This window comes from Poecilia reticulata, linkage group LG14 (assembly GCF_000633615.1).
Source record: "Poecilia reticulata strain Guanapo linkage group LG14, Guppy_female_1.0+MT, whole genome shotgun sequence".
In the NCBI taxonomy this organism is placed as follows: Eukaryota; Metazoa; Chordata; class Actinopteri; order Cyprinodontiformes; family Poeciliidae; genus Poecilia; species Poecilia reticulata.
The window spans coordinates 26798584-26811154 of NC_024344.1; the positions used below are offsets into that span (position 1 = coordinate 26798584).

The following is a 12571-nucleotide window of genomic DNA, read 5'->3' on the forward strand; positions in this document are numbered from 1 at the left end:
TTACTGGCATGACAAGGAGATCCCACCTGAGATGTTTTCTACACGACACAGTGGTGGGGGCGCCATCATGATTTGGGGTGTGTTTTCCTTCAATGGAACAATGGAGCTTCAGGTTGTGCAGGGGTGTCAAACAGCAGCTGGCTATGTGGAGATGTTGCAGCGGGCATCCCTCATGACTGAGGGCCCTCGTCTGTGTGGTAATGATTGGGTTTTTCAACAGGACAATGCTGCAGTTCACAATGCCCGCCTGACAAAGGAGTTCTTCCAAGAGAATTACATCACTCTTTTGGACCATCCTGCATGTTCCCTGGGTCTAAACCCAAATGAGAACATTTGGGGATGGATGGTAAGGGAAGTTTACAAAAATGGACATCAGTTCCAGACAGTGGATGCCCTTCGTGAAGCCATCTTCAACACTTGGAGCAACATTCCCACTAGCCTCCTGGAAACACTGGAAAATCATGTTTGAATGTAAATGCAGTTTTCAATTAATTCCCCGCTCAAAAGTTTTTGTCTCTTATGCTGATTTCTTCTTCTAACATTGTGAAGCTCTACTTAGAACCTTCTTAAGATCCAATAGTACAAAATGCAAATTCTTGCAGTTTTTTTAACTGGTCTTAAGATTTTGATCAGGAAATGTATGTATATACAGTATATATATCAGTGACGTGCGGTCAGGGGAGGCAAAGCCTCACCTGTCATCATGGAAAAATAATACATAAAATCATTTATAAAGATATTTTCACCCTGTGGTTTGTACTATAAAGTACCTATTTTTCATTTAATTTAACCAAATCTGATGATTTTTTTCTTCAAAATCGCTGAWTTTTTGCATTTTCCCATTCAAATGCTTGGAAGCGAAGCCGGTGAAGCAGCAGTGAGCTGAGCCTCACCTGGGGTTGCGCAACCTCCCGCTAACTGCACCGGTTTGCTCCTCCTGTCTGTACGTCGCCAATAAAATGGTTAAAAACATTTAATGTATGAACTGATTTTCCATAATTTAGCTTATGTATTTAATGTACTGTGTTTTTATTGTCACCGACTGTGTGTGTAACGTGTTTCGTTTGCTGAGGAGCGATCATAATCGGCAGAGAACATATTCGAGGTGAGGCAGGCAGTTGTCGTGCCTCATCGCTCAAGGCGCTCATGAACCCAGACATTGGTGACTCCACAACTGCAGAGTAAGAGACAGTACAGCGAGCTAGGAATACAGTAGCTGCGCTGATACGGAGAGCGAGAAAGACGTGGTTTTGAGTTGTACTTTAACGGTTTCTCCCTTTGCTCTTAAGCACAGCACGAAATTAAACAATATCTACATGTCAAGTTTGACTGAGATAACGGAATTATTGAGCATCACATGTTAAAGAATAGTCTTTTTGCCTCCAACATTGTTCGCATGAGCAAAATGTTCTTATGTAAACGATAGCATGCAGGGGGTCTAGATTTGTAAATCCGATTATAATTAAGTCAGGTTTTTTTCTATGGGGATGGACCTCACCACACGTCACTGATATACATATACATATATGTATCATGAAAGTCCCACTGAATAAACATTAGATTTTCTGTCCGGGACTCGGCACTGAGCTAGCTGCTAACAACATTAGCACTCTGAGGACAACCAAGCTAGGGCATAAAAATAATCCATTTTACCTTACAAATGAATGTTACTGTCTGCAACTTTAGGCAATGAGTATAGGTTAAAAAAAATATGGACAAGTTGCACATCAGGTCACGTTATCTGTGGTTTCGCGCAGATAACTTGGTTTCCCACAAAACCAAGCACAGGGGTCTGACCTTAAGAGATTTCAAATAAGGAGCACTAATCTTAGGTGTATGTACAACTAATCCATCAATCTTTGAAGACTGAATCTGATCCTGGAAACGGGCCTCCTAATCACATGCTTATTCTAAAATCATTATTTAGGTTCACACCTCAAGGTTCGTCTGTCATTCTTGAAGCTGAACTACTGCACTCTTATGCTGCCGCTTTTGGTGGCACTCTCACAACGACATCCTGATATCAGGTGCATCTGCACCAGATCCTTCCTAAAGTTTTATTTGACCATCACCTCCTCATTTGTTCAATATCGCTTTCGACTTTATTACGAGCCTAAAACCTTCCAAAGGTAAAACTGTGGTCCCAATCATCAACCATATGATTTCTATAAATCATGTAATCTTATTCCTGTAGAAAAACCTGAGCTGCTGAAAATACCAGCCTTCTCATCCACATGTCAATAGACACTATGGTACACACCAGAAGATTTTATCTGAGAAATATGGAGACATTTATATTCAAATCTAGAGTGAAAAAAACATACAGAATTTGGGTTTCCATACAGTGAATGACAGACTGAACGATTCAACCTGAAGTTGTAGGCTGCTTCGTTGTGTAACAGATTCCAGCAGATTTACATCAGGGAGTTACACTGGACAGAATATGCTCATAACTCCCATGTTTTACCTGCCACTAGTTTATCCACCCGTGAGGTTCACCAAGATTAAAAAGAGCCTGAATTTGTCTGTAATGAAGGAAGCTTCTGTGAGCGCTGTCATCCATAATCTCTACTGACTTTATGAGCTGGAGAGAAAACAACTCAGTAGAGAGTTGCTACTGAGTTGCTGGCTTTTTTATTATTATAATTATTGGTCTCAAAAATGACTCAGGTTAAATTGTATGCATGTAAGGCAGAGCTTAACGTAACTTTACTACACCAGTGTAGCAACATAATGTAAGAATGCATTACCTCCTTGGCCATATCAGTGTATTTCTGCTTCTCCTTGGGCTCCAGCACAGCCCACCAGTCAGCCAATATTTTTGTGGCCCCACGGTTGTCAAGACGAGGATGTTCCTGTCGCACCAGAGAACGGTGCCGCTTGCAGAAGAGGAGGAAAGCATTCATAGGCCGACGTGCCCGGTGTTCATTAGAGTCTTCTTCAGTTTCCTCTGTTGTGCTCACATTATGCACTTGGGAGTCCTGATCCTCACTGCACAGCCCTACCTATTAAGAATAAATTTATAAACTGCAATGTAGAGTCCACTTCTGGTGGTGAATGAACATATCATTATTTAGGGTCAGGCTGGAGAAAAAAAATAACCCTGCACCAATGAGGCTACTAACCTTCCCCAGTTCCTCCTCATCTTCTTCTTCCTCTTCCTCAGAGAACTCTGAAGCCTTCTTGGAAAGAAGAGGGTGCCACTGCAGGCATTTGCGTTTAGGTCTTTTGCCAGTGACCTCCTCAACAGGCTGTGCCTTACCTCTTCCTCCACTCTTCATGGTACTACCGCACCTAAAGAAAAAGCAAAACATTTAACATCAGAAACACCGTCTGTTCATACTATATGCAGAAAAAAATCCCATCAACTTTTAATAACATGCAACACTTAAGCTGAAGTAGCAACTGCTATATAAATTACTGGAAGAGTATCAGAAGGACCATTTATGTGCATAACATGGTGGGACCATTGAAGATTTTCAAGCAGGTTGCAAAAAACTTTGGCATCTAAAATACAACGACTCTTATTTTAGCTGTAGCTACAATAATCTAGTAAATAGCATTTTTAGTGCCAACTGTCCAGCTGTTACAACAGCCTAATCAATGCCTCAACCTTCACTAAGCATATCGATAGAGAAAAAAAAGAGAAAGTTGGATAGGTGGTCAACGTTTTACCCAAATATAACAAAAGAAATTCTTAGGAACTTTTGATGTGTTGTGATGTACCTCCTAATCACTGACAAATGAGCAATGTTGTTCTAAAATGGAGAAACCGATATCACAATTTTATGGCTAAAAGAAGCTGAGAATCAATTTGATTCTTAAAAGAAAAACAGTAGCACCAGTTTGGATGTTTTTGCAATAATAAAACTGTTATTGCAAAATTAAGAATCTACAAACAGGTTCATCAGCAGGTTATTTTAGATCTTTGAACATGTGCTTAAGTATTGAAAGCAAAATACAATGTGCTATTTTTCAAACATTCATTCACAAATGGTCAGTGATTATATACACTACAGGTCAAAAATTAGGATGCAACTGTAAGTTTCTGTTCACAATGTTTTTCTAGAAAACCTGAGTTGACTAAATTTTGGGCTGAATGCATTTAGGCATATGATCAGACTTTAATGTCATTGATATGTATGACTCCCAGAGTTTACCTTTACATTGAAGTGACCAGAAAATTGCTGAATTGAAAAAAAGGGGTTAGTTTCAGAAGTTACAACTATAAATCAGTTTGTGTACTGTGTATACTGTGCTGTTGTTAAAGGCAAAAATATCTTATTTTGAAGATATCAAAATCTAAGCAAGAGACTTTAGAGTCCAAATAGACTCTTTATATAAAAATCCTGTCTACATATAAACATGATATCAATGATATTATGATTCTTTTGTACATTTTGGATCTTTTTTCCTGAAAATGCCTAATCATTAAAAAGTACATTGCAAATCTGAATCTGAACAGGTGGCATTAGGAAACATAGCAGGCAAACAGCAACTTTTTATATAATTGACATAGAATGTGAATTATTACAGTTGCATGTGAGACACTAGGAGCCTTCGATGACACCCTGGGTATGACAAGAAAAGCTTCAACAAACTTTAGCTGGTACAAAAAAGTTTGGATTTGTTTTGAATTTTCCCATCCGACTGCTTTCCATATATATTCATTGCTCATTAAATAATTAAGCATTGTATTCTGCTTGAGTCATTTTAAATATTTACATAACAAATAAAATGAATAGTCAATGGTGTGACTATGTGTTGCTGTTCTGTAAATGTGTTAAAAAAAACTGAACAAAACACACAAGGCAGGTGATTTGCACTCGTCCAGGAGTGAATGCTGCCAGTCAATGACTATCTGCTGGGTTTTCTTCGACAGGAAACCATTTTAATTAATTTGAATAATAAATATTCATTTATGTAGGATTATGTAGGATGTTTTATATGTAGGATCAGTTGGACGGATACTGCTCAGGAAGGAAATGGGTACTGTATTGAATGTCTTTTGGTCCAAAATGTGCAAATTAACCCCAGAGCAAAAGTCAAAGACCTAGTGGAAATGCTATCTGAAGCCGTTAAGACAGAGTCACTATCCATAGTCAAACTATACTTTACTGACATGGATTGAAAAGCCACTCAGCAAGGAAGAAATCTTTACTTTGAAAGAACTACAAAATATAAATTGCAGTTTGCAGATGCACACAAGGACATTTTTGGAGACTTTTTCGATCTCCAACTAAAGTGGAGCTGTTACATTTAGAGGAATAATGGATGATGCTTGTACCATCGTATCTGTGAAGTACTGGGGTGGCAGCATCATGTTGTGAAGTTGTTTTCTTGCAGGAGGAACTGGTATTTGGTCTTCCAAATGGACAATAAACCTAAGCTTACTGCCAATGTGGTTACAAAGTGGCTTAAGGACAACAAAGTGTTTTGGGATGGCCACCACAAAGCCCTGTTTTATGGATAAGTTGCGAGTAAATAAGTTAGGCAGTTAGGCTGTAAGTTAGGCAGCCTGCAACCCTGACTGAGTTATGACAGTCCTGTCAGGACGAATGGACCAGAACTCCAGTAAACAGAGACGCTTTGTTGAAGTAAACCCCAAAAGATTTGACCCAATTCATCCAGTTTAAAAGACAATTATCCCTGACACTGAGCTAATGTATGTAAATGTCCAAATTATATTGGTAATAATTTTGGTTATTTTAAGATAAAACAAGAAAAGTTCAGACAGTGAGAAAAAAATGTGTCTTTTTATTTGGTGTATTTACATGTCTGGTTTCAACTGCACATGACGTTGTTCTCTTTTCACACTCCATTGGAAAATACTCTAGTTGAGAGGAAACTTAAGAACTTTATGTTTTGAACAGTAAGAGACGGCCAGAGTTCCTAGAGAAAACCCATACATGCACTCTGGGAGAACATGAGAACTCCATATAGAATTGATAACAACTGCTCCCTCTTGCAGTCTGGCAAACAACATACAAGTAAAACAAAAAATAAGTGAGTAATAATAATAAGCAACATGAAGTAAAATGTTTGTATTTCTCACTGTGTTTGACTGCATTCTGGGCAGCATGGCACAAATGAAATTCAAACTCCATCAATGAATGATTAAAAACTATCTTATGATGCAGAGTGAAAACAGGAATACTTACTGAAGAAAAAATTATAGAAATGCTGAATGAATGATGAGGACAAAGCTGGCACAGCCCGTCATACAAAGATGATGACCTATAAAATACAAGACAGTGATCTCAGTCATGCATTACACCGTCATCTCTACAGTCGCTCTGCATAGCGACAGCTTTCTTGAAGGAAAGACTTCACTGAAACATTAGTGGAATGCATCGAAAATCCGTAGCAGCCCTGAAGTAGGATGGGACATTTTGGGTGGATCATCTGTACTTGCTGTACAGCTGAACCACTCATGTGGCCAAAAGAAAACACGAAGGAAAAATCCCCGTGATCACCGAATGCATTTAAAGCAACGCAAACCAAACGATTCCAAATCGAGCTGGCGCAGCTGCAGGGACCTTTAGCTTTACTTCGCCAGGTCCGACTGATGACGGTCGGACTTAACTATTACCGTTTACTGTAAAAGTCCTGTCCTCCTGTGTCTCACGCGCAGCAGCGGTGTATCATATGAGGAGATTACAGTCGTAAGAAGATCCAATGGCGTACAGTCTGTATTCCTGCCTCTAAACACAGATTGTTTTAATCTCCGTGCAAAATGTCGATCTATGACGAGCAGAATCAGAGTCCATCTTGCTGTTGGTTGGAGGAGAACCCCCCTACCTCGCCCTCCGCCAACTACAGAAGAGACGGTTTATACTCCTGTCAAACTCCCGATGATAATGTCACCCGTATTCCCTACCACAGGGTAAAAACATCCAGAAAAGCAGGATTAAATCAAGCTTTTCCTTACCAACGTCATACATTTGTGAGCAATGTTTAGCTGGGCAGCAGCTGTGTTACAGGGAATAAAGTAGCTAGTTAGCTTGCTAGCTCTGCCTCCTGCTAAGTGGACATGTCATGTTTTACAGTGCAGCGCTTCCTAAAGTCCAGTAACCCTATTCGTTAAAAACAAGGACGGAATCAGCGATTAAACTGCTATGAAAAGCCTTGACAGGGTTTTAGCAACTGTTCTTTTGAATGCGGCTGGCGCTGAGGCTGTGATGCGGATAGGAAGGGGAGGAAGGGGGAGGGAGGAGAGTCCTAGCACCTTAGTTGCTTTTGACATTTTATCACGGCTTTTCTAAGGCTAGACACACATTGTAGCTACGCTGCAACAGTAACACACAATGCTCGACCTAACGCTGCCTTCCAGCAGGATGTCTATAGAAGAGACAGCAAGGATAACCCAGCAGGCGGACATCATGTCCAAAGCAGCGATAGTAACAATTTCTCACAAGGCTGAGAGGCGGACTGGGTTTTCTGTGTCCGCTGACAGCACAAGTTCCCTGTGAGGAACTCATGGCCATACCTGAAGTACTGCTGTCAGTAACCAGCCGGAGCTTCTCATCATCGGTCCTGTTCACATTTTTAACTTATTAACACATGATAACACTTCAGCACTTGCTGTACTGAGAGTAGTTCCGTTAAGCTTAACAAATCCAGTCACAAAAAAGCAGGAAGCCAAAGAGATGTCCATCAAAATAAAAGGGCTCCCTCCAACATTTCCTATTTCCACCAAACAGAAACATCAAAACATGAACAAAATGTAGCCAAAAAAGCAATTTCAAAATGTTTAAAACCTCCCTTAGCTCTGGAACATGGTTAAATACACGGGCATTCTCTTGAAAGGGAGAATATTCCCTTTGAGGTTCTAAATGGGTTATTTATGAAATGGCTTTAAACTGACAATATCTAACCTGTATCTTCATTCTGAATTAAATTAATTTCAGTTTATTCAAATATGGGGCAGATTCGCAATGAACGTGGTCACATAGTACAACATTAAAAATCCACTTTATTTTCAGAAATAAATAGTGAATTAAGTCAATCCAGTCACACATACAGATTCCAGTCAGTTACAATTATTTTATCCTAATTCTAACACAATGTTGTCAAGTTCAGTTTATTATCTGTAAAACTTTTTTCTGTCAAGATCAAGTGATTGCATCAAGTATGGTCATCTATCTACCTCAGCATGCATTAGATGACAGTAGACTGTTGATTGCATCGAGTAATTGATTTTACTGCTTGCAATGACATGTGAAACAAAAAACCTTCTTTTAACAATAAGACCCCATTAGTTTTCAAGCTAATTCACATTTCAGAACCTAGAAAAAAGCTGTAACATTAACACAACACCAATTTTAAAAAATGTAATTACGATACATGTAAACACCTTAAAAGGACACATTTGCAATAGATGCAAAAAAGACCCATTCTCGTCTACTCAGATTATGGAGTTGATAACAGTTTATTTGCTTTTGTTTGTCCACCTGATCTCTGAGAACTGGCCACAGTCTCAGTAAAGTTAAGGTCCTCAGGTTAAAAAGTAATAATCTTTGAGGTACTTTGTCTGGTGACACAGAGATCCATAGTGGTGGAAAATCCTTAGATCATTACCAAACTGTACCCAAAGTTTTGAAAAAAAAAAATTCTCAGGGATGCATAGATCCTACCTTTTATTCACAATATTGTTCTAAGGAGTAGTTGAACTGGATGACAGAGTCTCGCACACTGGACGTGACATTACTCTCAAACAATAAATCATCTTTTTTCCCCACGTTTTCAAACTATTTCTTCTTGATACAGGAGTTTAGACCAAAACCTTATAGCCCACCTTATTTTGTGTTCAGATGCACTCAAACCTACTTGTTGAGAGAGATGACAAAATTCTATGGACTTCAAAATTCTATTGAAGTCCATAGAAATCCCTGTGTGGTCTTGCACCATCAGACCTATCTAATGACGCAGACAGATGGATAATTTAAGGATCTTTTATCCTACTATTTTCTAGAGCTTGACTAGTGACAGAAAGAGGAATGGCTTACATGGACAGGGCTCCTAGTTTGTGGAATGCTCTTCCTCAAAATATTAGACAGGCCTCTTCATTATCTTCTTTTAAATCATTAGTTAAAACTTACTTGTTTAATAGGGCTTTTAAAATATGACTTTTTAATATTTGTATGTCATTTTGTCTTACAATGTTATGTATTTTAATTGATTTTGTATATTTTTTGTCATTTATGAAGTTGTTTTAATGTATTTTTTAATAAGAAGTAACATTTGTTTTAAAAAAAGTGCTATATAAATAAAGTATTACTATTATTAAAAATTATAAACAAATAAATAAGATTTCTATGAAAATACAGAATGGAAGTTGGTTTTCTGACAGTACTGTATGGACTGGTTATTTTAAAATCTAAGAACTTTATTTAAACATGTAAACCGGATGTGACCCTTTTTGTTCTGTGTTGCTTGTACAGGGAGCACGGAAACGCAGCTTTTCAGAGATGAACACTCTTATCCGCTAAGATGACACATTTAACGAGTTACAGCACACAAAATAGCACCGTATGAAGTTGATTCTGTCTAGAAAAGCACTTGTTCAGTCACATCAGGCAGCTAAACTTACTTTCGGTTCTCCACAAGCAAGGAGAAAATGCTGAAGTGAGCTCTCCCCTCCCCCGGCTGAAAGTGCTCCTAACCAGACTGGGCTGGCCTCAAAAACATCCCCGACTTAACTTTAGATCTTAGCCTTCTAACGCTGACAATCGTTACTGAAATGCCAAAGGTACCCCTGAAAAACTCGGAACGAATGATTGAAGCTCCTATCTGACTGACTACTTACTCCAAGCTTCCTGGCTCTTTAACGCTTTGCAGCCGCAGAGCTAGTAGTGTTGCAGTGTGAGGCACATTTGAACCAGTTGTGCAGCAGTACGTACCTGTCACAATTCATGCGATAAGGTCAGACGTTCAATTCCTACAAAGCTCTAAAGGTTAGAAAATTATCAACAGTTTTACTGTACACAGTAAGAAAACCCAACCCAATCATGCAACATTGCATGTGATTGGACACTCGTGTTAATAGACAGCTTGACTGAGCCAATGGAAAGCTTCGTTAAATTGCCATAATTGCATTTTGGTTCAGCAGTCTTGGTTCGGGCCCAGCAAAGGTAGTTTCAAATGAACAACATCGTCTGTCAGTTGTACTGATCATTTCATCAGCAATACTCCTTTTATTTTTACGGTGCAACTTAAATTGTGCATGTGTTTCACAGACACTGCTGACACTGTCACTCAACTATTGGAGGTTTGCTGGAGTCCTCAGGGGTCTGTTTCATCAAACATAGGATGTTATTATTGTCCTGGGTTCTTTTAACCGTGAACAGGTTCACAACAGTAATATGTTTTCGTAGAGATTCCAGACTGAGTTCAATCTGGTCTTCGCCAGATCAATTTAACTATCGCTTTCAGCATGTTTGCACAGTTCACACAAAAATCACATTGATAAAAATAACCGTTTTCTAAATTGATGTTAAAGAAACGTTACAGCGACTGTCACCTCAAAGCCCTGGTGCCTCCTGCTCACTGTTCGCTCTCTGCTTCACCTTAACGTTGCCAGGCGGTTCGCACCGCTGCTGACAGGATCTTGTAACTTCTATTCACTTCTTGTGAATAGAAGTTACTACAGAACCTCAAGTGTTAAAGGAAGATTCGGCTAATAGCATTTGGAGTTCACGAAATAATACACAAACATCAGTGAAAATACTGCACCAATAATTTGGACCAAGGTAATATGGCGCCTTTGGCAGAACCATTATTTAGGCTTCCCAGACCCCTTTGACTTGATTATTGATTATTATTTGTTGTGATGTATTTGTGAACAAATCCATGGCAAACAAAAATATACCATATTGTAGCCATGGTAACACAATAATCAAACTATCAAGATGGTTCTTTAAACTTTTACAAAGTAAACTTCCCAATTAAATCTTAAATGCATTTTTTATTATTATTATTTTTCTCTGTTGAATGCATTGAATAAAATGTAATAACATTATCATTCTCAATAGATGACTGCTTACAGTTTTAAATCAATGGTTTGTGTTACAGTCCAACCATAGGGGCCCCTGGAGGTCTGATAGGCCCCTACCAGCAGAACTGAGTTTTCTTTGCCTTGACATCACTGTCTTACAATTTTAGATCTCTCAGAGGAGCTAACGTTGAAAAATTACGTTGAGTTAACCCCTCTGAGCTTTTTTGCTCTTTAAAGCAGTCTGCAGCCAAGTTGTTACAGGTTAAACAGAAGTAGTAGGGCTTATTTAGTAAAATAGCAACAAATTATCTTATTTCATAACTTCATAACCAGCTACCTGCTCTCCTATGGTCTGTTTAACATCTACAGTCTCAGATCAACACAGCCCTGCAGCACTGTCAATAGCAGAAATAGCAACATTATACTTATCAGGGGAACAGACTATTTTTGCTTTGCATTGTCCGACATGATGCTATATGATCCGATTAAATATCAGACTTTTCATTAATATGGGTTGTTGCTATGTTGTTGTACTGTGTTTCAAGATCTTGTTCAATGTATCCCTTTTTTAACTTTGAGCCCTTAAACCTCCAAATGTCTCTGCACGGCCCTGTTATTATCCCTGGGCAACAGCTGGAGGCAGAATGCACTGAGAGAAGACAGAACACTTGCTCCATCTAGAGGGGAAAAGCTGCATAGGCGCAATCTCATGAAATTACAGGTCATCTTGTGCTCTACTGTTACCTTAAGACAAAAAACAAGCAAAGTCCTTAGACAATTACAAAACTAATAATTTCTAAAAGAAATTGCCTGTTGTGAACCAGGCATGATAGAAGGTGTAAAAAAAGAAACACAAGTACAAGCAACACAAGTGTCCATCAAATGTGGCATAAACCAAGGAGATGCTCTGTCCCCACTGCTGTTCTGCATAGGCCTGAAAAATATAGAAACTACTTTGTGTCAAATTTTAATTAATTGAGTTTGATGGATTAAAATGCCACGCCCAAATCAAAAATCGATAAATCGATACTATCGCACACGGACATCTGTTAAATCTACGTCATAAAACGCTTATCGTATAAAACATCTATTAAATCTGCGTTATATATTGCTTATCATATAAGACATCTGTTTTAATAAGGTTTTATAAAGTTTTTATCATATAAAAACATTTGTTTTGATTTAAATTAAGTTCTTATCAAAATAAAACAGACAGGATTCTGGAACTTTCTCTTAAATTGTAAATAACAAACATGTCAGGGCAGATTTACATTAAGTTGTTATCAAAATAAAGACACCCTGCAACCTGTCCAGGGTGTACCCTGCCTTTTGACCCAGTTATCCCCCCCGCCCCCCTAAATTGAAAATTTTATACCTATGCAAATTTTCTGATGCAACTCCTCCTCCATGGATAGACTCCACCCCCAACTGCTCTTATCTTCCTACTCCCCAGCAGATGCCCCAGCCCACTTTTACTAGTTTATGTTTGAATGAGCCAATAGAGATAAAGGGGTGGGGTTTCTGTTTTTCTGCTTTAAATATTTTCGGAGGCCCTGTCATTCTTCTTGTTGCATT

At 38.7% G+C, this 12571-nt stretch overlaps 1 protein-coding gene across 8 annotated transcripts in view; it reads right to left on the bottom strand.

Annotated features, from left to right (window-relative positions):
* bbx (BBX high mobility group box domain containing) overlaps positions 1-9974 on the bottom strand; it is a 66879-nt gene extending 56905 nt beyond the window's left edge. Inside the window, exons 1-4 of one of the 8 annotated variants that reach the window (XM_008428649.2) lie at positions 9903-9974; positions 6162-6237; positions 3126-3294; positions 2751-3005 (exon numbers count right to left, since the gene is read on the bottom strand). In XM_008428649.2, the coding sequence (XP_008426871.1) occupies positions 2751-3005; positions 3126-3281 (411 nt within the window). In that variant the 5' untranslated portion in view covers positions 3282-3294; positions 6162-6237; positions 9903-9974. Of the gene's footprint in view, positions 1-2750; positions 3006-3125; positions 3315-6161; positions 6238-6592; positions 7120-7489; positions 7628-9902 lie in introns of those variants that run through there. The other 7 variants (XM_008428648.2, XM_008428650.2, XM_008428652.2 and 4 more) reach the window with 7 other exon arrangements.
* Between the last annotated feature and the right edge of the window lie 2597 nt (positions 9975-12571).